Source organism: Electrona antarctica (genome assembly GCF_951216825.1).
Source record: "Electrona antarctica genome assembly, chromosome: 2".
In the NCBI taxonomy this organism is placed as follows: domain Eukaryota; kingdom Metazoa; phylum Chordata; class Actinopteri; order Myctophiformes; family Myctophidae; genus Electrona; species Electrona antarctica.
The window spans coordinates 21,889,061-21,916,560 of record NC_136807.1 but is presented as its reverse complement, the minus strand read 5'-3'; the positions used below and the strand labels follow the sequence as shown (position 1 = coordinate 21,916,560).

General features: G+C 43.2%; 1 protein-coding gene across 1 annotated transcript in view; it reads right to left on the bottom strand.

The window, feature by feature from the left end:
* LOC306932513 (plasma membrane calcium-transporting ATPase 3-like) overlaps positions 1 to 27,500 on the bottom strand; it is a gene marked incomplete at its 5' end in the record, with an annotated part of 37,083 nt that overhangs the window by 4,505 nt on the left and 5,078 nt on the right. The window contains 12 exons of the mRNA XM_079514342.1: positions 5,616 to 5,798; positions 7,169 to 7,276; positions 19,591 to 19,802; positions 20,051 to 20,264; positions 20,820 to 21,011; positions 21,623 to 21,729; positions 22,912 to 22,999; positions 23,865 to 24,044; positions 24,311 to 24,469; positions 24,630 to 24,705; positions 25,329 to 25,435; positions 26,951 to 27,085. Coding sequence (XP_079370468.1) covers positions 5,616 to 5,798; positions 7,169 to 7,276; positions 19,591 to 19,802; positions 20,051 to 20,264; positions 20,820 to 21,011; positions 21,623 to 21,729; positions 22,912 to 22,999; positions 23,865 to 24,044; positions 24,311 to 24,469; positions 24,630 to 24,705; positions 25,329 to 25,435; positions 26,951 to 27,085 — 1,761 coding nt within the window. The remainder of the gene's footprint in view (positions 1 to 5,615; positions 5,799 to 7,168; positions 7,277 to 19,590; positions 19,803 to 20,050; positions 20,265 to 20,819; positions 21,012 to 21,622; positions 21,730 to 22,911; positions 23,000 to 23,864; positions 24,045 to 24,310; positions 24,470 to 24,629; positions 24,706 to 25,328; positions 25,436 to 26,950; positions 27,086 to 27,500) is intronic.

Below are 27,500 nucleotides of genomic sequence, written 5' to 3'. Positions count from 1 at the left end.
TTTAGTTTCATTGTCTATTTTCTTTTGCCTCTTTCTTATATTAGGCAATTTTACAATTTGGCCAATGTTTGACCAGTTTTCGCAGTATCGTTTGTTGATTACACGTATGATGTAGTAATGGTCTTTTTTTCTTTTCTTTCTTTTTTGAGGTATTAAAAAGGTCATAAAAGTCCTTGAATTGTCACTTCACTGTCATCTGGGGACCCTTGTTACACAGGTTGAGAGCCACTCAGGTAGATGACTGTAAATAACTCCAGTTCCCCCACCCGCCCCTTCTTCCCTAGCTTTACACTTAATTTTCTCACCCAAAACATCCGATCTACAAGGTCACGAACGTGCTACTGTCACATATTTTTGAGCTTCAAATATCAGCGAGCGGCACGGTCATACCACAAAGTATAATTCAGCCGTTAAAATTATTATATTGAAGCTTCGAAGATAGCCATGCACCAATAGCATAGCAATGATCTCTCCTCAGTTGGCTGCCGTAGCAGTCTGGGCTCCTAAGCTGCTAATGCCTGACAGCATGTCGCAGGTTTGAATCCCGATCCAGACGACCTTTCCTGCGTGTCCATCTCTCTCTCCCCATTTCCTGTCAGTCTACTGTATACTAACTAATAAAGGCAGAAAAAGACCCAATTTTATTTTTTTTAAATGAAAAAAAATAAAAATAAAGAACAAAATAAAGAACAAAATAAAATAATTAATCTTCAAGGGTGAAGTTTTTCTATTTTTGAAAATCAGTTATGTTTGGCGAGGGGCATCTTAACTGCTGCACATAGACGCAGACAGATCATGTTCAGATCATATAGTCACTACTACCAAAGGCCTATTCTGAGCTAGAAAAAAAACAAAAGAAAAAAACAAAGAAAAAAAAAACTGATGTCTGATGCTTCAGCATAAACAGAAAAAATTCGACTTTAACTGACTTCATCTGAATTGAAATGTACATGAAAAAGGTTAGGTGTATGTTCCCTAACGGCTGAACTAATTATTTGTAAATCCTCAATCCTGATTGCCTTACTCAGGCCTGACTTGAAACATGACATGAATGTTAATTGAAGGATCTATTCCGTGCCACATTTAATTCCAAGTTAAATGCTTGTGCTTTGCCAAATTGCCATTACCACTTTCCAAAGCATTCATTTGCTTATTCACCATCAGAAACTGAGTCACAAGACGATCGATGACTTAAGGTCTAAATGAAAACATTTCACACAGTTGAGTAATAGATTCAACAACCAAATCTGTGGACTGTGGGAGTAATAGCAAGAAAGTATGCTTTTCCAAAATCTGCCACCTGGGCAAAGTGAAGTTTCACTGCAATTGGATGCTGTATTCATGATTTGAGGTATTTTGTTTAAAACTGACCACTCCTGCAAACTTTAGATTCCAATCAGGATGGAATATGAATAATCGGACAGATCCGTCTTGATTACCTGATTATATGATACGATTTGCGTGATGTTTGGACTAAATCTATAGGAGTAATAATAATGTGAAAAATGGGAAAGAGGTCTGGCTTCCAGGTAGTTTGTGTGCACAGTTTCACGTTGATCGGACAACAGTCTGTGGACTGTTGTCCACAGACTGACGGACGGACACACACATGGACAGACGGACGGACGGACAGATAGGGGGTCACACCTTTGGCCTGGCACTGGCAGAGACAATAACAAAGAGGTTGGGGGATGCTAACTTGAAACCATTAAACACTTTGTTGATCCCTTCGTCCCTGCCTTATGAGTTCTAGACTGGAGTCGCTAAGACAGAGCTTTACTTGGACTCTGGTGTCTATGAATTCTATGAACAGTGTAGCCTACGTGAAGCCATCGATAGTGTCTGCAGAGGAGGGAAACAACGATAGCATGGTGTCAGCAGTGCCCATGTGAGTCTGTCTGCATCTACTATACACCTACTGATGATAGCATAGTGAGAAGCAGGGGAGGGGTAAGTAAGGAGAAGCAACTCAGGAGACACAGTGAGTATACAGATGAGACAAGTAAATGAAGCTCACACACACACACGCACGCACGCACGCACGCACACACACATACACACATACACACACACACACACAGACGAACATACAAATACAGGTTCACACATACAGGTTCACACATTGGCACACAGACAGAGAACCATGAAACACACAGGGACCAGTCTCATCTGAAACATGAAACACACAGGGACCAGTCTCATCTGAAACATGAAACACACAGGGACCAGTCTCATCTGAAACATGAAACACACAGGGACCAGTCTCATCTGAAACATGAAACACACAGGGACCAGTCTCATCTGAAACATGAAACACACAGGGACCAGTCTCATCTGCGGCTTTCGTCACGTCAGCTTTGCCATGCGCATACAAGCACTCATATACAGACACACGCAGAACTGACATAAAACTAAAATAGTAAAAATGGACGGAAAATTAAGGATGGTTTGACACTGTCCTACTAAGGAAGTGAAAGGATGTAGATGAAAGAAGAATGAGGGAACAAAATAAAAATATATACATATTTAAAGAATAAAAAAGAAGAGAAACGTTACTAAAAGGAATCTTATCAATATGCTATGCCAGAGCCTGTATTTAGATCTGGTCAAATCTAAATACATTCAGAATCTCTACAAAACACCATCTCTACTCAGGATGAACAGATTACAACACAGTTCACACGTCTCTGTTGCCTTCAAGCCAACTGGGAACCTGCAACATCTCCCGAAAACAGAGTACAGAGGAGAAAGTGATAACTGTGATGGAAAGACAGAGAGAGAAGGGAGAAAGAGGGTTTGGAGACATCGGGGAGAGGTGAGAGAGCCAAACTTGTGACATCAGAGCTGTAGAATGCTGTTATGGGAGAGCAAGACAACAATTGACAACAATGGTGGCACCGAACTAAAATGAGAGGCATAGGCAGAAGAATCGCAGAAGGCCAGTGCGACAGAGGGTACTTCATGTGCGACAATCTAAAAAACAGCAGCGTATCACTGGGCTTTTATACTCGAAGGTTTACAGTTAAATGGAGCGTTGCATAAGCCATGTAGAAAGCCATTTGTGTTGTGATGAGTATGCATTCTACAGCACAGTGAAAATCAAATCATATAGGCTGTTATTTTGTTTTGTTTTTTCAAACTTAGGAGATGTTAATTAATTAATTCTATAACATTGCAATAATCACACACATCAATCACAATCAATTTTGTACAACAGTAGCCAACCATAGTAACCATGCTTGACCTCATAAACAGACAGGAAGTTACATATGGTGCAGGAAGGAGGTGTCATTCTTCTCTCTGATCTTTGGGCCGATGTCAACTTTTTGTTGACCATTTCATTTTTGTTATCCACTTCTCAGTGTTCTGTCCCTCTCATTTGAATATTTTTTAAACTTCGTTAACAGGCAGTTTTGGGTATAATTGAAAACTTTTCCACCTCGGGACACCATCACGGCCTCTTAGACAGAAAGAGAATGACAAGTTCTACCCCCCCCCCCTCCCCCCCCCCCCCCCAACACCATTTAACATAGAACAAAACTCCAGGCTGGGAATGGACTGGGACTAGGACCAGACCAGACCAGACCAGACCAGACCAGACCAGACAAGACCAGACCAGTAAAGACCAGTAAAGACCAGGACAGATCCGTCCAGGACTGGGTGCTGTTTGATAAGGAGAGTAGAGAGGAGAGGAGACAACACACGCACACATATACGAGCAGCGAGCCACAACCATAAAGTATTACTGCAGTCCACGTGCCGTGCAGAAGTGTGTGTGTGTGTGTGTGTGTGTGTGTGTGTGTGTGTGTGTGTGTGTGTGTGTGTGTGTGTGTGTGTGTGTGTGCGTGCGTGCGTGCGTGCGTGCGTGCGTGCGTGCGTGCGTGCGTGCGTGCGTGCGTGCGTGCGTGCGTGCGTGCGTGCGTGCGTGCGTGCGTGCGTGCGTGCGTGCGTGCGTGCGTGCGTGCGTGCGTGCGTGCGTGCGTGCCCAGGAGAAGGAAAATGAATGCATGCATGTACAGTATATGTTTTGCGTGTATGTCCTTCATTGTGGTCACTGTCCGTGCGTATGCATCTATGTCAACGGTATTCATGTGTACGGGGGTTCGGCTGACTCACTCCCAGGAGCGGGGCTGGTATTGGCTGTGGCGGTGGAGAGAGCTACATGAGAGGGGGTAGAGAGTGTGTTTACGTCGTGGAGTTGACTGAGCACGGAGGAGCGCCGCCTCACAGCAGCACCCTGAAACGAACCGCTTCGTTTGAACGTGCGTGCTACCTCCATCTGCAGGGCAGAGACAAAACAGCAACACTTAGTGAAGGGGGTTGGAAAAGTAGGTCTGGTGTGTGTGTGTGCCTGTACTGTAGGTGTATGTAACCTATATATTTAATATAGATGTACAGTACATTCAGGGATGTGTGTGTGTGTGTGTGTGTGTGTGTGTGTGCGTGCGTGCGTGCGTGCGTGCGTGCGTGCGTGCGTGCGTAACGTGCCTGTGCGTATGTGCGTGTGCGTATTGCAAATGTATACTTTTAGATGCACCAACAGGGATGTGTGTGCGCGTGCGCGTGCGTGTGTGTGTGTGTGTGTGTGTGTGTGTGCGTTTGTGTGTGTGAGTGTGTGTGTGTGTGTGTTTGTCCACACTCTCAGACAAAGCCCTTCTGATGAAGATTTTTGCAAATGTCCAAAACAAGAAGCACTTTTACTGGCATGTAAAAACAGTGTGAGAATCAAGCAGTCTGGAGCATCTGTATTTATCCTATCTCATAGGCTACACAAACACAGGTGTGTGCTCAAAGACAACCATAGACACTTTCACGCAAGTAGGATTTATTTGTCCCTCTCTTTTCATGAATGTCTAAAATATCAGTTGTTACAGTGGAGTTAGAGACTTGAGACGTTGAGCTGAACAGAACAGTTAGCTGTGTTTGGAGAGAAGTGGAATCATTACGTTTGGCACAAGTCAAAGTCAGTTAAAACAGAAAGAAAGGAGAGAGAGAGACATTCTAGGTTTTGAAAGACAGAGGAATAATTATGCAAATATACAGCTGGTTATGCTTATCTGTCAAACACAAAGAAAGGCACATTATCTAATACAGCTAAAAAGCATGATGACAGATGTGTTGTTATTATTATTATTATTATTTAATTCCAAAAGGCTCTCCCTTTTGCTTCATGTTGGCATCTAAAAAGGCCACGATGTACTGTACTAGACATAGGGCTCCATTTTCGTCACCGCTAAAACCCTTATCCCTAAACTTCTTTGCCTTTTTTTTTTTACTATTTTGCTAAACATTTTTGAATAGTTAAAATGGCCAGTCTACAAGCTCACAATGTGTCAATGTAGATTGGCTAGTTGAACTATTAAAAAATGTTTTTCAAAATAGTAAAAAAAGGCATAGAAGTTTAGGGATAAGGGGTTTAGCGGTGACGAAAATGGAGCCCATAGTCCCAATTGTCCACTGCAATTTGCAGTACTCATTTTTGACGTGTCTATAATTTGCTTGTGTACCACATGGCCATTTGAAGTATGCCACTTCTCATTAACAACCTAATGTTTGCATTTCCATTTCAACAGGAAGAGTGACTGAGTTCTCAGGGTGATCTCTGATAACAGTACCTGGGTCTGGATGCGGTTGAGGCCTCTGAACCAGAGGATCTGTCCACGGCGCAACTCTCGTTCGGCACAGTCAATCTCCTCCTCGTCATCCGCCATATCCTCTTCTTCCTCCCCCCCGGGCTCCAGGCCTAGCCCCGCCTCTTTCAGGCATGGCAATCGTTCAGTCGGCACCGTGGCGATCACCTGTTGGCCGGGTCACACACAGGAATAGTTTTCAGGTGACAGACAATCTCCAACCTAACTGCTAAATTCTGTAACCTTAGCAGAGATACTGAATACAGTCAGATAACTCATGAATAGATTGAACAAAAAATATTGTAGAATGAGAATACAAGTGTGCATATAATATTTTATCTTGGCGTTCGGCTCTGCAACCTTTTCCCCCCATGGTGCAGAGCCCACCGGTGGTGCTGGGGTGGCGCATAACAGCACATAACAACAACCAGGAACCATATGCAGAAGGAAGGCTGGAAGAATGCAGTCTTATAGGTGTGCTTAAATACCCCGCCCAATTGGTCTGTTGATTGCCACATCAGCGTATGTGGGTCTTGCAAACACTGTATACACCCACATAGTAATGCAGCATATTAACCCATCGAGTATATCTGACTGAACTAACTCTGCTTAGCTTAGCTACGTATCATTAGAATAGAATAGAACAATACAATAGCATGCAATCCCCCTATATATAATGGAAAACTTGGCGCACTTTCCACAATCGACAGGCCAAGTCACCGTGTGCTCGCCACGCGGAACACGCATAGACCACTGCACACTGCCTCTGACGTCACTCCTTACACCTCCGCGTTTCTCTGCCGGACCCCATTCAAATCACGCTGTCCGCAATCGACAGGCCTAGTCACCGTCATGCACCCACGTGTGCTCGGCAAGCGGAAGACCCATTTAAAACTGCGACACTGCCTCTGACGTCACTCCTCACACCTCTGCGTTTCTCAACTCTAAGGGAGCCTGCCTGTCTCTTTACGAGCAGCAACCGCTTGTCCGTAGTCAGGTCGCGGGGGCAACAGCTCCACCAGCAAGCTCCACACTTCCCTGTCCAGAGCAACTTTAATAACTTCCTCCTGGGGGATCCCCACACGTTCCAAGTCCAGTGAGTCGATGTGTTCCCTCCATCTGCGCCTTGACAGCCCTGCGGTCTCTCCCTAAACCTGTCTTTCCAAAGTTACATATGACTTGCCTAAACATACAGATACCATGTTACTTAAACTACCGTACAGTACACATACTATTTACCCTGGGTGTCTACGATGTGTAGCCATCCCTTACTACATGTGAAGGGCACAATACTGGGTTTAAAAACACAGCTGAAACATGAAGTGGAGGCTGTCAAATCCCGCAATTTCCTTCTTCCCATTGCGCTGCAACATAACGGTGAAATTCTAGTAGAATACAATACAATAGAATTGTGTGTGAGAGAAAATGTTCCCTTTAGCTTTGCCTGCGGAGAGGAAAAAAGTGTCTGTTTACTGTAAACAGACTATGCTGGATCAGCATGTGCAGTTTGTCTCTACAGCTTGAAGTACAGTACTTACCTGCCCCCAGAGCAGCTCTCCAACTCCCACAAACAGACACCAGAGCCACTGCTCTACATTAAGAGGGGCACAGCTGAAGGGCTTCCCTCCCCACTGCACTATCACGATCTGCAGGAGAAACACAGAAAGAGACATCGTTACTGTTATGCTTGCACCTGTACAACAGCTGTAAAGTAAGACATAACTATAAGCATCTTTAGTGAAGGCTTCTCCTCATTATTGCCAGGACAACTTGCAGTGGACAATACGGCTGCTAAAACCTTGTACACACAAGTTACACAACACACACTGCTACATGCCCCTACCGCCCTCCTACGCACGCACGCACGCACGCACGCACGCACTGAGTGTGCTGCCCATATAAGAAGTTCCTCCCTGTCCCCAGTTAACCCTTCCTCCAATCATGATCGAGTGGGGGCGGGCCTTGGTGCACATCCTGTTGGCCTGTTGCACGTTCCCCCACTGTCTTGTTACCAGGGCGGACCGGGGGGGTTTCCAAATCACTGAATGCTCCTTTAAGTTACATACAGTACAGGTCATTTCAACCCCTTCTGCTCAGACACAAAAAGACATCCAGGACAAGTGCCTTGATTGAATGGTTTAATTTATTGGACAGTTTCATATACTCAAGAAAGAATAGGGACAGTCTTGCTATAACTGTACCATTAAACAGGTCACGCTGATAGCTGACTAGGCCACCAGGACATTTACCACATAATCGCAATGTACCTGTTTCGATTCCAGCTGCTGCGTATCTTCTCCTCTCACCCAAACTCCTGTCTCTCTACACTGTCTGGTATAAATAACAGCAAACATCTGCCTAAAATAAATTAACTTAATGAAAGCCCCTTGCACCATCAAACTAAAGGTCAGGATAACTCAGTATAGTCATTAACCACTTAAGCCTTACTTCATACTTTGATTTATGTATTATTATACATAGACCTTTATTTGTGTTTAGTGCAAATAGTGTGAACATTTCATATGAAGTCAGAAACAGAGAGAGAGTGGCAGTGCTGAAGACACACTTGATATGTCTAATGGCTAAAGGTCAGCGACGCAAAATAGAAGAGAAGAACACAGTCACTGGACCTTGTGACTATCCACATGAGATATTAAAGCAAACTCTAGCAAACTGCTAAAAAGAGTTGGACTCACTGTCTGGCGTGGAACATTACTTGTTAGGGACCAAGAAGTCACGCAAAACTTGCAAACTTGCAAACTTTGAACGTGCATATCTCATGAACCGTTTGACCGTTGGCAATGACACTTTGATACACATATGTGTCTCCTCATGCCGAACAACTTTCGTGTTCTGACTTTTGACCTCTGACCTTTAGATCACCCGCCATTTTGAATTATATGAAAAACAGTTCAAATGTAACTCCTCCCAGAATCTTTGCTCAAAATGCACAAAAACTTCTACACGTGAACTTTGGACCTATACGGACAAATAATCGTAGCACATTTTTTCTAAGTGAAAAAATGAAGTTTTTATGAACCAATAAAAATTGCTGGTTTGTGAAAATTATTCTTCTGCCTCTAATACACACATATGCTTATGTCACTTTACTATGCGAAGCCCATCACGATTGGCCAAATGGTGGCGCTATAGCACTCAATTGATGCAAAACTTGCAAACTTTGAACGTGCATATCTCATGAACCGTTTGACCGTTGGCAATAACACTTTGATACACATATGTGTCTCCTCATGCCGAACAACTTTCGTGTTCTGACTTTTGACCTCTGACCTTTAGATCACCCGCCATTTTGAATTATATGAAAAACAGTTCAAATGTAACTCCTCCCAGAATCTTTGCTCAAAATGCACGAAAACTTCTACACGTGAACTTTGGACAAATAATCGTAGCACATTTTTTCTAAGTGAAAAAATGAAGTTTTTATCAACCAATGAAAATTGCTGTTTAGTGAAACTTCTTCTGCACCTAATACCTATATGAATACTGAATGATGTTACTGTTTAGAATGAGTCAACTGACTGTGTCTGCATAGCTCAGTTGGTAGAGCTCTCGCCGTTGTAAAGACCACTCAGTGTATGCATTGTGTGCTGCAAGATTTGTGATGACTCAACTATAGAAATATTGAAGTAGATTACATTTGACCCATCAGGCACTAGGATATGGCATCACAATAATAGAGATACTAGTAACTGAAATAGTGTAATAAGTCTCATTTTGTAATAGTGTAATAAGTGTGTTTAGTGTAATAGTGTAATAGTAGTGTAATAGTGTAATAAGTGTAATAGTAGTGTAATAGTATAATAGTGTAATAGTGTAATAGTGTAATAAGTGTATTTAGTGTAATAGTGTAATAGTGTAATATAGTAGAGGGTCATGCCAAATAGCACTGAAAGCGTACAAAGAGAAGTTTGTACGCACGCACGCACACACACACACACACACACACACACACACACACACACACACACACACACACACACACACACACACACACACACACACACACACACACACACACACACACACACACACACACACACACACACACACACACACACACACACACACACACACACACACACACACACACACACACACACACACACACACACACACACACACTTTAACTGTGCGTGAAAACACACTGTAGTAATGGAAAGACATGCCCAAAATGAGGACACACCTTCTTGTTACCAAATCACTGAATGGTTTTACAGTTTACTATGTAGTCACAATGTTGTTTTTGTGTTTATTTTTCTTCTTCTTCTTCTTCCGCCAAAAATAGCTGTTCTGACTGAATGGTGCAGTCGGTTTTCGCGAAACGCGGTAATCTGGTAGAGGGCCATGCCAAACGGTGAATATGCGAAGCCCAAGACGATTGGCCAAATGGTGGCGCTATAGCGCTCAATTGAAAATGCTAACTTTGAACGTGCATAGCTCATGAACCGTTTGACCGTTGGCAATGACACTTTGATACCCATATGCGTCTCCTCATGCTGAACAACTTTCGTGTTCTGACTTTTGACCTCTGACCTTTAGATCACCCGCCATTTTGAATTATATGATCAGTACTTCTTCTCCTTCTCCTTCCACCAAAAATAGCTGTTCTGACTGAACCGTGTAGTCGGTTTTCACAAAACTTGTCAACATGATAGAGGACCATGCCAAACGGTGACTATGCGAAGCCCATCATGATTGGCCAAATGGTGGCGCTATAGCACTCAATTGATGCAAAACTTGCAAACTTGCAAACTTTGAACGTGCATATCTCATGAACCGTTTGACCGTTGGCAATGACACTTTGATACACATATGTGTCTCCTCATGCCGAACAACTTTCGTGTTCTGACTTTTGACCTCTGACCTTTAGATCACCCGCCATTTTGAATTATATGAAAAACAGTTCAAATGTCCCAGAATCTTTGCTCAAAATGCACGAAAACTTCTACACGTGAACTTTGGACCTATACGGACAAATAATCGTAGCACATTCTTTCTAAGTGAAAAAATGAAGTTTTTATGAACCAATGAAAATTGCTGTTTTGTGAAAATTATTCTTCTGCCTCTAATACACACATATGCTTATGTCACTTTACTATGCGAAGCCCATCACGATTGGCCAAATGGTGGCGCTATAGCACTCAATTGATGCAAAACTTGCAAACTTGCAAACGTTGAACGTGCATATCTCATGAACCGTTTGACCGTTGGCAATGACACTTTGATACACATATGTGTCTCCTCATGCCGAACAACTTTCGTGTTCTGACTTTTGACCTCTGACCTTTAGATCACCCGCCATTTTGAATTATATGAAAAACAGTTCAAATGTAACTCCTCCCAGAATCTTTGCTCAAAATGCACGAAAACTTCTACACGTGAACTTTGGACCTATACGGACAAATAATCGTAGCATATTTTTGTTAAGTGAAAAAATGAAGTTTTTATGAGCCAATGAAAATTGCGCGCGCACGCACGCACACACACACACACACACACACACACACACACACACACACACACACACACTAAAGTTTGAGTACTTATGCTGAACTAACACTGAATGATTTTCCTGTTAACAATGGAGTAACTGATTGTCTCCGTGTAGCTCAGTCAGTCGAGCTCTTGCCCTTGGACCGCAAGGTTGTGTGTTCAAATCCAGCTACTGGCAACTCAGCTTGTCAGTCTTATTTGTACATATTGTTGAACGCCCTGTGGGCTATATCAGTGAGATCAATAACTTTAAAGACTGGTGTGATAATAGCCACCTTATGTTAAACACCACAAAAACTAAAGAGATGATCTTCAATCCAAATCCATGGTTATGAACGATTGTCTGCCTAACACACACGCATGCAGCCACGCACGCACGCACGCACGCACGCACGCACGCACGCACGCAAATGGACCGCAAGGTTGTGTGTTCAAATCCAGCTACTGGCAACTCAGCTTGTCAGTCTTATTTGTACATATTGTTGAACGCCCTGTGGGCTATATCAGTGAGATCAATAACTTTAAAGACTGGTGTGATAATAGCCACCTTATGTTAAACACCACAAAAACTAAAGAGATGATCTTCAATCCAAATCCATGGTTATGAACGATTGTCTGCCTAACACACACGCATGCAGCCACGCACGCACGCACGCACGCACACACGCACACACGCACACACGCACACACGCACACACACACACACACACACACACATGCTGCCACGCATGCCGCGCACGCGCACACACACACGCATGCAGCCACGCATGCCACGCGCACACACACACACACACACACACACTTTAACTGTGCGTGAAAACACACTGTAGTAATGGAAAGACATGCCCAAAATGAGGACACACCTTCTTGTTACCAAATCACTGAATGGTTTTACAGTTTACAATGTAGTCATTGATTGTCTCTGTGTAGCTCAGTCAGTATAGCTCCCGCCTTCGGTCCACAAGGTTGTGAGTTCAAATCCCGGCACCGACAACTCAGCTCGTCAGTCTCATTTGTGCATGTTGTTCTAATTGCGCATTGTTCTTCTTCTATCTTGGTCCCGCTTTATTGCTGCTTGCAGCTATATTTTATTATTATTATTTCCACACAACATCTCTAAGGTAGATTGACGATGTAGCTCAATGTTGTAAATTAGTGGTATTCCCTTCAATGGGAACTTAAGATATTCAGAAAGTGGGCTTCAAATCCAGCTGATATTCCTTGCCACTTGTGTAAATACACCATATTTGGGCATAGCTACGGTGGAAACTCCTTATATGGACATGCCAGGGCATAGTGACATCAGAGGGATGACATAATCATCTTACCAGACGGCAGTCACACGTAGGCCAGCTAACCTATATAAGTGCTGACCCACACAGTAGGACTGCATTCCTTCCAAGTCATTCATTCAAGGAATTCAGGACAGGATTATTTTACAGGGAGAAACCAATAAACTACTGTGTGAAATGCTTCGTTGGACGGTGCACCTAAAAGGGCTTCCAGAGACACCGTATGATGCTGCTGTAGCAGTGGACCACAAAGTGTACTGCTTTAGAGGAGACTTTATCGAGTCAGAGCGTCGGACTGAAGTGCATGTCTTCAACACAGTGTCTTTATGCTGGATCAAGTTGCCCCCAGAGAGACCTGGAAGAGGACAACGCCCCCTTGAGGTTCACCCCATGAAAACCAGCCGCACAGCTGTGCTGATCGACCCTTCCATCTACATCTGGGGGGGAGTTACTTACATAACTAAGTACAGCAAGGTGCTTTATGCATTTGATGTCGACGACCACAGAATGCTGACACCCAAGGTTTCTGGGACTGTTCCTGAGGGGAGGTGTGGCCACTCAGCCTGTGGCTTTGGGAAGGTCATGTTTATCTATGGAGGATGGCCTGATAGAGACACTAATGACATCTACAAGTTGGACACCACCACAATGGTCTGGACTTTAATTAATACCAGAGGAACTCCTCCACCCGTTTCACTATGTAACTCTGCCACCATCATCGGGACAACAGTGTTTGTATTTGGGGACTGGGGGAACGGGGTCAACTACAACACCATCAGAGTGTTTGACACAGAGACCAACCTTTGGCTGAACACTTCTGCACAGCCTCTTCCAGAAGGACGCTACATTCATTCAGCCTTTTCCTACAATGGAGAGCTGTACATATTATGTGACTCCGATGATATGTGGAAATTCAGTCCAGTGTTGTTCACCTGGAAGAAGGTTGAGTCCAAAGAGAATGTTCCATGTTTAAGAACTTATTACGAAATATGGAATCACATGGTATGGTGTTGCATGGTGGGAGATCGTATCATCCTCTTTGGAGGACAAAGATCATACAACACAGTCAATGATGACCTGTATGTCCTAGACTTGAGTCCTAGTCTGAAGACCTTATGCAAGCTGGCAGTTATTCAGTACGGTCTGGATCAGTCTGAACTCCCACACAACATCAGGTGGGAACTGGCAGCCATGACAACCAACAGCCAATAAACAAGAGGATACAAATAAAAGTAAAAAAAGAGGCTACTAAAAAAGTAAAAAAAGCAGCAATCAACAAGTTGTGTCCACAGATTGTGAGACACATGGACGAAGAGAGCCCTGTGGTTTCTACAGACACATTTTGAAGACACTTAATTTTTTTGCCAAATTCAAATTCCTCTTTGAGGGGCCGCCCTAGTAGCGGTTAGAGCATACGCCTTTCATGCGGAAGGTTGTGGGTTCGAACCCCGCCTGGGGTCGACGTCAGCAAGGGCATGCGGTCGCAACGGGTTCCGAGGCACCCGTTACAGCAGGGGTCGGCAACCTTAGGCATTAGGTGGTATCTGCTGGCCAGATTCTGGGAGAATCTTTTTTTTTTCTTCTCAGTATTAAATTAATTGCAAGTCCCCTTGCATGTGCATGTTGTAAAATAAATTATACCTTCTGCAGTATTCATGCTGAGTTTTATACCTAGGTGCTGTTCACCTATATGCGACGCATTGTGAGCTTGTAGATCGGCTGTTTTCAACGTCATATTCGCAGGACAACGGTGTGTGACTGCATGTGCGACTGCACACATGTTGTTGTGGCTCCGTGTGAGAGAACATTGCAAAAATGGCTAAAGAGGCCAAATTAGATTCCCAAGCATTCCAGCCCACATGGAGAGATGAATATGGATTCGTTCTGCAGCAAGATTGCGCTGTCTGCGTTTTATGTCTTGAGAATGTTGTGTGTGTTTGAAACGAGACACGAAAAATCTTTCAAAGACACGGCAGACATGACAGAGGCAATAAAAAGGGCTTTGTCCACTTACGACAAGCAAACCAACACACTGAAAGCTTTCACCACTGCTAAACACCATGGCACTGAAGCAAGTTATCAAACTGCCCATTGCATCGCAAAACGTGGTAAGCCATTCACCGACGGCGAATACATCAAAGAGGCGTTCCAGTTAAGTGCAGATGCTTTGTTTGATGGCTTGCCAAATAAAGAGACAATCAAGTCCAGAATAAAATAAATTCCCACGTCAGCCAGAACTGTCCAGTGACACATAGAAGAAATGGCAGAAAATGTTAATTCACAGCAAATTGCTGTGTTGAAAGATGCCACTGTATTTAGTGTTGCACTTGAACGCACACTTGCACTTGAACACACACACACACACACACACACTAAAGTTTGAGTACTTATGCTGAACTAACACTGAATGATTTTCCTGTTAACAATGGAGTAACTGATTGTCTCCGTGTAGCTCAGTCAGTCGAGCTCTTGCCCTTGGACCGCAAGGTTGTGTGTTCAAATCCAGCTACTGACAACTCAGCTTGTCAGTCTTATTTGTACATATTGTTGAACGCCCTGTGGGCTATATCAGTGAGATCAATAACTTTAAAGACTGGTGTGATAATAGCCACCTTATGTTAAACACCACAAAAACTTCACGCACGCACGCACTCACACACACATACACACACACACACACACACATACACACACACACACACACACATGCAGCCACGCATGCCACGCATGCGCACACACACACACACACACACACACACACACACACACACACACACACACACACACACACACACACACTTCAACTGTGCGTGAAAATACACTGTAGTAATGGAAAGACATGCCCAAAATGAGGACACACCTTCTTGTTACCAAATCACTGAATGGTTTTACAGTTTACAATGTAGTCATTGATTGTCTCTGTGTAGCTCAGTCAGTATAGCTCCCGCCTTCGGTCCACAAGGTTGTGAGTTCAAATCCCGGCACCGACAACTCAGCTCATCAGTCTCATTTGTGCATGTTGTTCTAATTGCGCATTGTTCTAATTGCGCATTGTTCTTCTTCTATCTTGGTCCCGCTTTATCGCTGCTTGCAGCTATATTTTTGATATTACTTTTACTTCATTGAGGTGGTTTCTTTGACGAACATGCTTTGGAAGTTTGTCGTGCCTGTGCTTGCGGCAATCTGTCCAATATGGATCGTACAAGCTGTAGGGGGCCCTATTGATGTAGATATCCATGATGAGGGGGTTAAAGGACCACTTCACCACTTTTCAACATCTCTTCATATAATTGGTCCTGATAAAACACCACCATTTTTTCCTACTCAGTCTGTGTCTCATAGGAGGGCTTTGGGCAGTTCGGACACCCGTCCACCAGTGACATCATCATTAGGCAGATTTGTTTTTAAACAAGATTTGTTTTAAAATATATTTAGATTTGTATTATCGTGAGAACGATGGCTTCAACTTTTGCATTGCAACTTTTCAGGAAAAGAAAGCCTGCCGTTTCTATTAGCTTGGATTCACCATCGATGATGTCACTGGTGGACGGGTTTCTGAACTGCCCACAGCCTTCCTATGAGACACAGACTGAGTAGGAAAAAATTGTGGCATTTTATCATGAACATTAGTTAGGACCAATTATAGGAAGAGAAGTTGAAAAGTGGTGAAGTGGTCCTTTAAGAACGCCTTTCCAGTATTCTGGTAGATTTGGGGAGTTTGATACTTGTATGATATCAGGCTTTACTAACATAGGATCCATTAAAAAGCTAAAAGCGTTTCAAGTGAAAATCTGTATTTTTTTGTGTGGCGGGTCGTTGACGTTGATTCATATAGGCCTATTGTTTTGCGGTGCAAAAAAAACAAACAGAACCATCTCTCTCTCTCTCCACACCCCCCCCCCCCCCCCAACTAAGGCACATAGTATTTAGCCTTTGAGTATAACTATGGCCCTAAACCTGCACCACCAGTTCTGAATCCATATTTCACCTGCTTCTGCCTTTAGATGCTTCTTGGCACCTCCGTCGGCCAGAAGTACATCATCACTGTGGAAATGGAAAGGACCGGCTGCAGGAGAGGCTTCTCTGAGAATGTCTGTCTTGGCGACATGTCAATGTTGAAATCTATGTGTATATTTATGTAGCCATCATGTCAATGTTGAAATCTATGTGTATATTTATGTAGCCATCATGTCAATGTTGAAATCTATGTGTATATTTATGTAGCCATCATGTCAATGTTGAAATCTATGTGTATATTTATGTAGCCATCATGTCAATGTTGAAATCTATGTGTATATTTATGTAGCCATCATGTCAATGTTGAAATCTATGTGTATGTAGCCATCATGTCAATGGTGAAATCTATGTGTATATTTATGTAGCCATCATGTCAATGTTGAAATCTATGTGTATATTTATGTAGCCATCATGTCAATGTTGAAATCTATGTGTATATTTATGTAGCCATCATGTCAATGTTGAAATCTATGTGTATATTTATGTAGCCATCATGTCAATGTTGAAATCTATGTGTATATTTATGTAGCCATCATGTCAATGGTGAAATCTATGTGTATATTTATGTAGCCATTTGTTCCAAAGCTCCTTTTATAATGTTAAATATAATAGTGAAGGAACTCTCACATAGACAATAATAATATGGCTAATAAATAATAATAATAATAATTTAGATTTTTATTTTGTTAAGTTTAGGCAACACGTTACAGATAAATGTGCCGTATTTTTGGTCTGTGAGCTTTTCTTTTTCTCTCTATACTTTTACAATTTCCATTTCCAGCATCTATCCTACTTTTCCTCCCACAGCATTACGTGTGCAAATTTACTGTGTGGACCTGGATAATGTTGGGGGACGGGCCGGCCAGTTCATCTGAGGACTGCAAGGTGCTAAACAATCTTTGCTAGCTTTTGTGTCTTAAAAAGGAAGTGAATCTTGTGTCAGTGTCAAGACAGTTGACTGCAGCATATTGAATTGAATGACCGCTCTCAAAGGGCACCTACGGATGGCTGCAATTCGAAACTGGCCCCTGTAAAATCTGAATCCCCCCCCCCCTTTTCCCTCACTGTATATGTTTATTTTCCCTTTTTACCTCCATTATGATGAATTCCTGTTCTGTTCTTTGTCTATATAGAAGTGTCTATTTGTACGTCTCTAAATGTTTTGATGAATTGAACATGGTGGACCCTCTTGTAAACAAGTGTAATGCTTAATTGGGTCGTCCACTCACAGTTAACAGCCTTTGTATTGAGTTCGTGCTTGAAATGTACTGTAATTCTGCAAACTGTTAATAAATATTTCAATAAATCAATCAATCAATCAATGCCATGAAAGTTGTACGATTTGTCACACACGTTACCGCAGTGAAATTTGTTCTCTGCATTTGACCCATCTCTTGGAGCGGTGAGCCGCAGCCATGGAGCGGTGAGCTGCAGCCGTGCCGCGCTCGGGAATCATTTGATTAGTAGATTTGACCCCCCAATCCAACCCTTTGATGCTGAGTGTCAAGCAGGGAGGCATTGGGTCCCATTTTTACAGTCTTTGGTATGACCTCCCAGTTTCAGGGCGGACACTCTAACCACAAGGCCACTGAGCTGGTTCAGCAATGTTACCTACCTGGCCTGTTTGAATGCCACCTGAAGACTTGTTACAGTGCATGTGCCTTTCTACTTCCCTCCCAACTGTCTCATAGTTTACAAAAATGCTAATAGAAATGGAGAGATAGTCGTAAAGAAATAATTGTATGTCAAAATTGAAAGACCCGAGAGAGAGAGAGAGAGAGAGAGAGAGAGAGAGTACCAATTTGCGTGATATTTGGACAAAATCTGTAGGAGTTAGGGCATTAAGCAACTAGTCGACTAGTTTACTAGTCGACTAAATCCAGTCGAGTAAATCCACTAGTCGACCTTGTTGGTACTAGTTGACTAGTTTTTTCTCCCGATTTTGTAGGCCTCAAGATCAGGTAGATTATAGTTATAGTCACCATGTACACAGTTTTTCAATGTACAAATATTTATTTCCCAATATTTATTTTTTACATAATAGGTAGTTAAACAACTAGTCGACTAGTCAACTAGTAAACTAGGCAACTAGTCAACTAGTAAAAATGACTAGAAGTGAATGCCCTAGTAGGAGTACTGTCAAAAAATGTGTTTTGTAAAAATCGCCTCCTGGTGGCGCTATAACAGGCCCATGTGAGCAACTTGGGGCAGAGGTTCAGCTCTGGCATCCAGAGCGTGTATGTGCAGAGTTTGGCAATCAAGCCAACGGTGCCAGAGATTAGCTGTTCACAGACGGACGGACACACACACGGACGGATGGACGGAGTGCAAAACATACTGTACTCTCCCCATGCCTTCGGCCTGGTGGAGACAATAAGTGCTTCTGGATTGGTCAACTATGAGGAGTGGGAAAAGATCGGCCAGGTTTCCCAAACGCATATGGTGTAAGACTTGCTTGTGCTGCACATGCTCAGATGCTCCTCTAGGCCGCACACAGAAGCCTGTGAACATAGACATTTTGTGCATAGATGTGCCACGCAATGGTAGGCCTCAGGCCTACCATACCTATATATATATATATATATATATATATATATATATATATATATATATATATTTTTTTTTAAGAGTCGTGCCAGGATGAAAATGTTCAAGAGCTATATTTCCACTGTAGTGTACTGTATACAACATGGTCAACAGTTTCCGCAGGACACTCTATACTCTGTTGTAGGGGGACAACATTTTGAATGCGATCATTTACATCAGGAAATAAACAAGGCTTATCAGAGTGACAGTGTCACCACAACATAAATACAGCACAGTCATAAATCTCTACACAATGTATCACATATTGTAATTCTACCCTTCTCTTTCTCTCTCTGTCTCTCTCTCTCCTTTCCTCTCAGTCCGTCTCACTTCACCTCTTGTGCCATTCATTCTCTCTCTCATTCCCTTCTTTTTTACTCGTCCTCTGCATGGCAAAGGTCTCTGGTGCCATGGGAACAGGCTGAGGCTGGAGCTAATCACAGATTAACTAAAAGGACAACCACAGACTTCTTTCCTTTCTCTGCAAATGAAGATTCCAACAACTCCACTCCACGCACACACAGACAAACCACTCCCACAGTGTGACTTACCTGAATAAGGAAGGTCCCTAGGACAATGGAGCAGAAGATAGGGTTGCGGAAAATACCATCGAAGACATTGCGCTCGCCGTGTATCTTGCGCGCGTTGATCTCGTTGAAGAGCTGCATGAGCACGAAGGTGTTGAATATGATGGTGTAGTGCTCGGACGGCGGGGAGTGGAGCGGTGCGTAGCGGCCGCAGTCGATGTTGAAGATGTGCTCGCCTGGCAGGGAGAGGAGTGGAGGGACTTGGACATGGTCTTTCATTAGTGGTAGTGGAAGGGGATTGGGACGTACTGTAACTGGTGTGTGTGTGTGTGTGTGTGTGTGTGTGTGTGTGTGTGTGTGTGTGTGTGTGTGTGTGTGTGTGTGTGTGTGTGTGTGTGTGTGCGTGCGTGCGTGTGTGTGTGTGCGTGTGTTGCGGTAACATGCGTGCGTTTTTTGTGTCTGCGTCTGTTTGTGTGTACAGTACCTACGAACAGCAGGGTAAAGATGATGACCAGTTGGTACACCCCATGGCCCAGGATGTTCTTCATCATGGTCAGGGAGATGAGGGGGTTGTTGCGGCCATACGGCTTCCTCATCAGCAGGGCCTCAGTGGGGGGCTCGGTGGCCAGGGCCAGAGATGCAAACGTGTCCATGATCAGATTGACCCACAGCATTTGTACTGCCTTCAGAGGAGAATCCTGGAGAGGGATAAAGAAGGAGGCAGGGAAAGGGGGGGGTGGGGGGGGGCAACATTGCGATGGTTTAGGTTATTGATATTTACGGGTGCTACTGGAACATCTTCTACTGTATGCCAGGCACTCCGTCACTATGCCAATTGCTCAGTCTCCAGTCCACCTGAAATCCACGTAGTCAATGCAATCCCCACGTTGAGCGGCAGTGTACCTGAGTGATGCACGCCCCAGTGATGTACCTGAGTGATGCACGCCCCAGTGATGTACCTGAGTGATGTACGCCCCAGTGAGCGGCAGTGTACCTGAGTGATGCACGCCCCAGTGATGTACCTGAGTGATGTACGCCCCAGTGAGCGGCAGTGTACCTGAGTGATGTACGCCCCAGTGATGTACCTGAGTGATGTACGCCCCAGTGATGTACCTGAGTGATGTACGCCCCAGTGATGTACCTGAGTGATGTACGCCCCAGTGATGTACCTGAGTGATGCACGCCCCAGTGATGTACCTGAGTGATGCACGCCCCAGTGATGTACCTGAGTGATGCACGCCCCAGTGATGTACCTGAGTGATGCACGCCCCAGTGAAGGCCACGATAACGGCCACCACGTTGACGGTCAGCTGAAACTGGAGAAACTTGGAGATGCTGTCGTAGACGTTGCGTCCCCACATCACTGCTTTGACAATGCTGCTGAAGTTGTCATCGGTCAAGATGATGTCTGACGCTTCCTTGGCCACGTCTGTCCCTGCAATACCCTGAGAGACAGAGGTCGGGTTTAAACATGTAGGGAGAATGTAACCGAGAGGAAAGATGTGTTGATTGCAGTTGATAGCAGTGGTTCTCAAACATTGTCGAGGACCCACCATTGATATGCATTTGGCCACGGACCCCCACCTGAAAAGATTCTGTGCCAGGGACCTCCATAAGAGATTTTTATTTTTTGCTAAGAATTTAAAACTTATTCCACCTTTTTCAAGCTTTTCCCAGATGTTTTGAATCTATGTTGTTTCGGATCTTGTTTCGGATCTCACAACTCGTTATGTGAGGCATTGTGGGCTTGTAGATTTGCTATTTAGAATAGAAGAAGTCTAACATATGGTTAAAGTGGTTAAACTGATTTTATATGAACTAATTTAACTAGTTACCCCTGGACCCCCCTCAAGAACTCGTGGGGGTGCGGCACCCCCTCTTTGAGAACCACTGTAATGAAGTAGATGCAGGATAAAGGTTCATGCAGCAAAAAACTAGGATAACAAAGCAATGCTTCAACCCGACATGGCCTTCATGGACATCCTATTTGGTTGAAACATTGTTTCTCTTTAGTAAGACCTTCTTTTTTTTTTTACATTTAAAAACAAGAAGTTACCATGGCAAAGCCCACATCGGCCTTTTTCAGTGCTGGCCCATCATTGGTTCCGTCCCCTGTTACCGCGACGACCTGCCTCTGCTCTAAGACGGTGCTGTCAATGATACCTGAACAAAATTGAGGAAATCAGGTATAACTGTGTGTGTGTGTGTGTGTGTGTGTGTGTGTGTGTGTGTGTGTGTGTGTGTGTGCGTGCGTGTGCGTGTGCGTGTGCGTGTGTGTATGTGTGTGCTTGTGTGTGGGTGAGTATGAGAACGTGTCTGTATGTACAGTATGTACACTGTACAGTATGTGTATCAAAGGTTTGAGTACATGAGGATACAGTATAAACACAGGTATATCGTCGGATGAATGATTCACTCATGCTCACGATCATGACTCTGGCGTTTTGGCTCATGGGCTACTGGGATTTTCACTGCCATCGATTCATAATTAGAGCCCTGCTAAGGCAACTTGCTATAAATGCTTTTCACTGTGTGAATAGGTTGTATATTCCTCATTTTACTCAATGTAGATTTATGGTCCATATTTATGATGCTGTACAGATATATAGTCCATATATACCACTTAGGCTAAATAATGTGAATTTCTTATCGGATAAATAATAATAATAATAATAAAACTTTATTTGTATAGCACCTTTCATGACATGAAATGCAGCTCAAAGTGCTTTACAGAGCAATGGAGAAAAAAAAGAAAGAAAAGCAAGGCATAAACATTAAAAAAAACAAGAGCAGTAATGCAATACAGTGAGGACATGAATAACAAAAAATTAAAAGATCAATTAAAAGCAAGAGTGTAGAAGTGAGTCTTGAGCTGCGCTTTAAAAATGTCTACAGAGGCTGCCTGTCGAAGGTACAGTGGGAGTTTGTTCCACGCCGTCGGCCCGTAAAGATTATATTTTGCTCATTATCCACCATGGACTGACCCTACAGTACAGTTTATTGCCCATAGTCCTGGGGATAGATTGTTCATGTACACTAACTACATTTACATTTATGCCTGTTAATCGCTCATAACATCCTCTGTGGTCCCAGTGCAAAGGGCCAAGCAAGATCTCATTTGGTTTTTGGTACTTTATTACTAATCCCAGACAGTACATTACTACCTGTTTAATCGTATCTGTTTTCATATATTTGTTCAATTCTTGAAGCTTTGATCTCTTTTTTCGGTATTTGTTAGTTATTTGTTAGTTTCATACTATAGTACTGCTATGAAGAATTAATTTCAATAAAGCTATCTCTATCTATGTGCGCTTCTCTTTGGAAATAGCAAAACCTGCAGCTCACCTTTGACCAGTGTGTGTTTGTCAGTTGGCGAGGAGCGAGCCAGCACACGGAGTCTGGGCCAGATCTTGTCAATTCGTTCCTGTTCAATCTGTCAGTTAGATGGAGAGGGAGGGGTTTAGTGTGTGACAGTGGTAAATAATGATCATCATCAGAGACCTACAGTAGATCGCCCTCTGTGATTTCAGCTGATGTCACAATACAGTACGGACTAAATGCTTATCAAGAAAAGACAATCTCCTGTGCAGACAGAAGCAAAATGGAGTATACTCTTGATTAGAGTATGAACTTGAATGCATAGGGGAATGCTGTGTCATGGCACCAAATAACTAATGTGACAACGACCCTGGACACAAATTATTTAGAGCGCATTATGCACCACGTAAAGTACCATGTGCGTATATGCATACGCTGATGAAATGGCCACAGATTGAATATTTTATATGGATAATTGGATATTATTTTCATTTATGAAAATAAAAACTGTGGTCCGGCATTTTTTGTTTCAAGGACAGATCTGTAATGTAGCTTTGAGAGAATGTGATTGAATTGGTGAGTTCTTATTTGGAAGCCTTGCTTGGATATTAGTCGGGATCGGGATTCGAACCAGGATATGCGTCCGGGCAAAAGACCATGTTTTTGCGGCATTGCAGAAGGCTGAGCCATCTACAAACAGGACTGCATGTATACAGTATTTACAGTACAGTATGTATGACCCCAGGAAAATAGACAAATTACAGTTGTTTTTGTTTTTAACAGGTTAGCAGAGGAATGGGAAACGGAGCAGAGGGGGAATGTCTTCAGGCAGAATCAAACCGAGGACGTTGCAATTGCGTCGTCGACGCACTGTCCGATCAGCAATTTTGTAGCGCCACAAATTCAAACTCATTTCCTTTACAAATAACCTTCCTGATGGAAGTGACTTTGACTCTGTGCACAATGCACATCCCACTCACCTCTCCTTTCTCATTCCTGATTCGTCGGTTGAATTCTTTGCCTTCTATGCAGATAAAGTCGTCCCCAGGTTGAAGGATGCCACATTTGGCAGCTATGGCCCTGGCTGTGTTGATGTTGTCACCAGTCACCATGCGCACAGTGATGCCTGCTTGCTGGCATTTAAGAATGGCATCAGGCACCTTAGAGAGAGAATGTTGCTTTAACAAAACTCACTGATATTCTAGAATCACTGATATTCCGCACACACACACACACACACACACACACACACACACACACACACACACACACACACACACACACACACACACACACACACACACACACACACACACACACACACACACACACACACACACACACACACACACACACACACACACACACACACACACACACACACACACACACACACACACACACACACGCTTCCACCATACACTACCTCAGGTCGTACAGGGTCCTCTATCCCCACCACAGTGAGACAGGTCAGCTCGGTCAGTATGCCTGCCTCATTCTCCCAGTCTGGCTCCGGACTACCCGACAGCTCACGGTATGCAACGCAGATGGTCCTCAAGCCCTCGCATGCCATTGGCTCAATCACCTGCCAATCAATCAATAAAAGTTGTTCAGGAAGCAGTTTACCACCCTGTGAGCCGTGAGGCATAATTCAGTTACTGTATTTAAGCCTACTTGTATCTTACTTTGCTGTGTATAAAGAGTGCAGAAGCTAGAGAAAGCAAAACGTTATCCTAGCAGCTCACCTGTTTGACCATGTCGTCTCTGTCGCGTGGGCGGAAAGTGCGAGCCTCACCATTGTTATCCAGTATGTAGGAACACCTGGAGAGAGATTACAATTAATTTCAATGTATAATTTAGACATCTTATCCAAGGAGATTTACAGTGTGAAATCTGAGTAAATTGCATGAACCCTAGTCAACAAAGAAAAACTATTTGTAAGAAATCCTGTATCTTAGATACTGTACAGGATCAATCCTAGCATTTTGTCTACAAACTACTGTTTAACATTATTAGAATTTGTGGTCAAGCAAACAGTATGTTTTCTATACTGTAAATAACATATCTGACCAATTAACCAACATACCATACTATATCCATAGTAGTAATAACATATCTGACCAAATAACATATCTGACCAATTAACCAACATACCATACTATATCCATAGTAGTAATAATCTATAAAAAATAGCCATCAAGGAGGATATAAGGAAAAGGTTCCATTGAGTAATTTGCATTACTGTCTGTTATCTGGATAATGTCTTATAATAAAATTGTAATATTCCCTGCTTGTTTAAACTACAAGCCACCTTTTAACCTTTTACAGATCTACTGCGAACTTCCCTTCCTTCTTCTCTGACTTATGTCAATACCCTACCACACGTGGTAGCAACATGCTGATGGCCAATGTAAACGCCACCCATCCCTCTCCATAGCACTCACTTCTTGAGCAGGATCTCAGAAGCTCCTTTGCTGTAGAGACGGAAGGAGCCATCAGGCAGCTTGATCACCGTACTCATGTTCTTACGCGTTGAGTTGAATGTATACACCTAAGAGAGAGAGAGAGAGAGAGAGAGAGAGAGAGAGAGAGAGTCAGAGAGACAGAGAGAGAATTATGTTAAAACAGATCCAGCAGTATCTTGCAGAAAACAACATTAACTTAGATCTACGGCATGCAGACAAAGCAGGTTACTCTGCAGAAGCAGTGCACTGACATGCTGATGAGTGGTTCAAACAGATTGACAGGAAGTCAGTTGTCGGGGGGGGTGCTCTTCAGCACAGCCTTTGATATAATAGACAGATCATGAGATACTGTACTACTCATAGGCTATTTAGTGAACATGCAACAATGTGTTATGTTCAATGGCTCCGTTTCAAACATTGAGACACTTCAGTGTGGAATTCCTCAGGGAAACTGCCTTGGCCCCCTCTATATTCTATTTTTGTAAATGATATGCCATATTGTGAATTAAAAAAATGCAGGAATGGGATTTATGCAGATGACACGACTATGTCTGTAGCGTCAGAGAGCATTGAACACATTAATAAGGTGCTTCAACTAGAGATACAGCTGGTTTCCTAATGGATCATGGAAAAGAAACTGAAGTTGAATGTCTTACAAACTAAACGCATGGAAATAGGCCCTAAATATGCTCTCAGGATAGATCAGAAATTAAGCATTTATTTTCAGGGTGCTACTATTGAGCAGGTTAAAGAAGTCAAACTGCTGTGAGTCACTTGATGAAACACTGGTATGGTCCACTCAGTGGTCAGAATGAGTAATGGCATATACAGTTGGGTGCCACCGATATTGTCCCTTATCATTTGACCCATTTAGGCCTGACCTCAAAATTTAAAAAAATCCTTCTAAATCCTCCAGTTTTCTGAAATAAATATTTTCACGATTTTTCAAAAATAGCAGACCTACAAGCTCGTAGCGCGCCACCGATCTGCTATTTTTCAATAGCTAAATTATAACAATGTTTAAAACACCAAAAGGGGTTCCCGCCCAAAATGGGTTAACTGTCCTTTTGTGCAGATCACGCAAACCTCAGCAAAAAGAAAAGGACAATATCGATGGCCTCCAACTGTATGCCATTAGAAGGAGAGCTCATCTGCTAACGAACACAACAATTAGACTAGTCATACAATCTCTAGTTCTGTCAAATCTGGACTGCTGTCCTGTTATCTGGTCTAATGCATCAAAGCAAGAACTTGGTAGACTTCAGAAGTTCAGGTTGCTCAGAACAGTGAGGCAATACTAGCACTTCACTGCTCTATCAGGACTGGAGTAGTGTGGATGCTATGCATGCCATTTGCTCACACCAAACTGTTTTGCTACAATGTGTGGAACTTTAATTTGGGACGTCTCTAAGGTGAACAGTGAACACATTGACAATTAGAAACCCTTTATTTTCTTTGTATGGAAACCTGCACAATTTACAGTATATTGCATGTTTTCTATTATATTCATTGTGAAGCAAGTTGAGCATCTATGAAATGTGCTAAGTGACAGACAAGTGATTACTTTGAAGGATGTCTGTGAATAGTTCCCTAATCCCTACCTTGTAGAGGCTCTCCTCAGGGACCTGCTCTCTGACTGGAGCGTAGTCCTGCTGCAAGTCCAACACAAAGCCCAGAAGACCGCACTCTGTCTTGTTGCCCACCTGCTTCGGCAGACCCCCTTCCGCATCAGGTGGCTGAGAGAGAGAGAGAGAGAGAGAGAGAGAGAGAGAGAGAGAGAGAGAGAGAGAGAGAGAGAGAGAGAGAGAGAGAGAGAGAGAGAGAGAGAGAGAGAGAGAGAGAGAGAGAGAGAGAGAGAGAGAGAGAGAAAAGAGAGAGAGAGAGAGAGACAGAGGACAAAGAGTGAAGAATAAGATTTAATGCACCTCTACATCAATACATTTATGTCTGTATAACTGTCGTGCGTGCGTGCGTGCGTGCGTGCGTGCGTGCAAGCGTGTGTGCGTGCGTGCGTAGGTAATTATAATGCCTCTCTCTACTTCCCCTGATGGCAGCAGCAGTTAAGATTGCACTATTCAACATCCCACACTACATACACCACCATGTGTGGTATGTTTTAGTTGTTTAGTTCATAAATAAATTATTACTTTG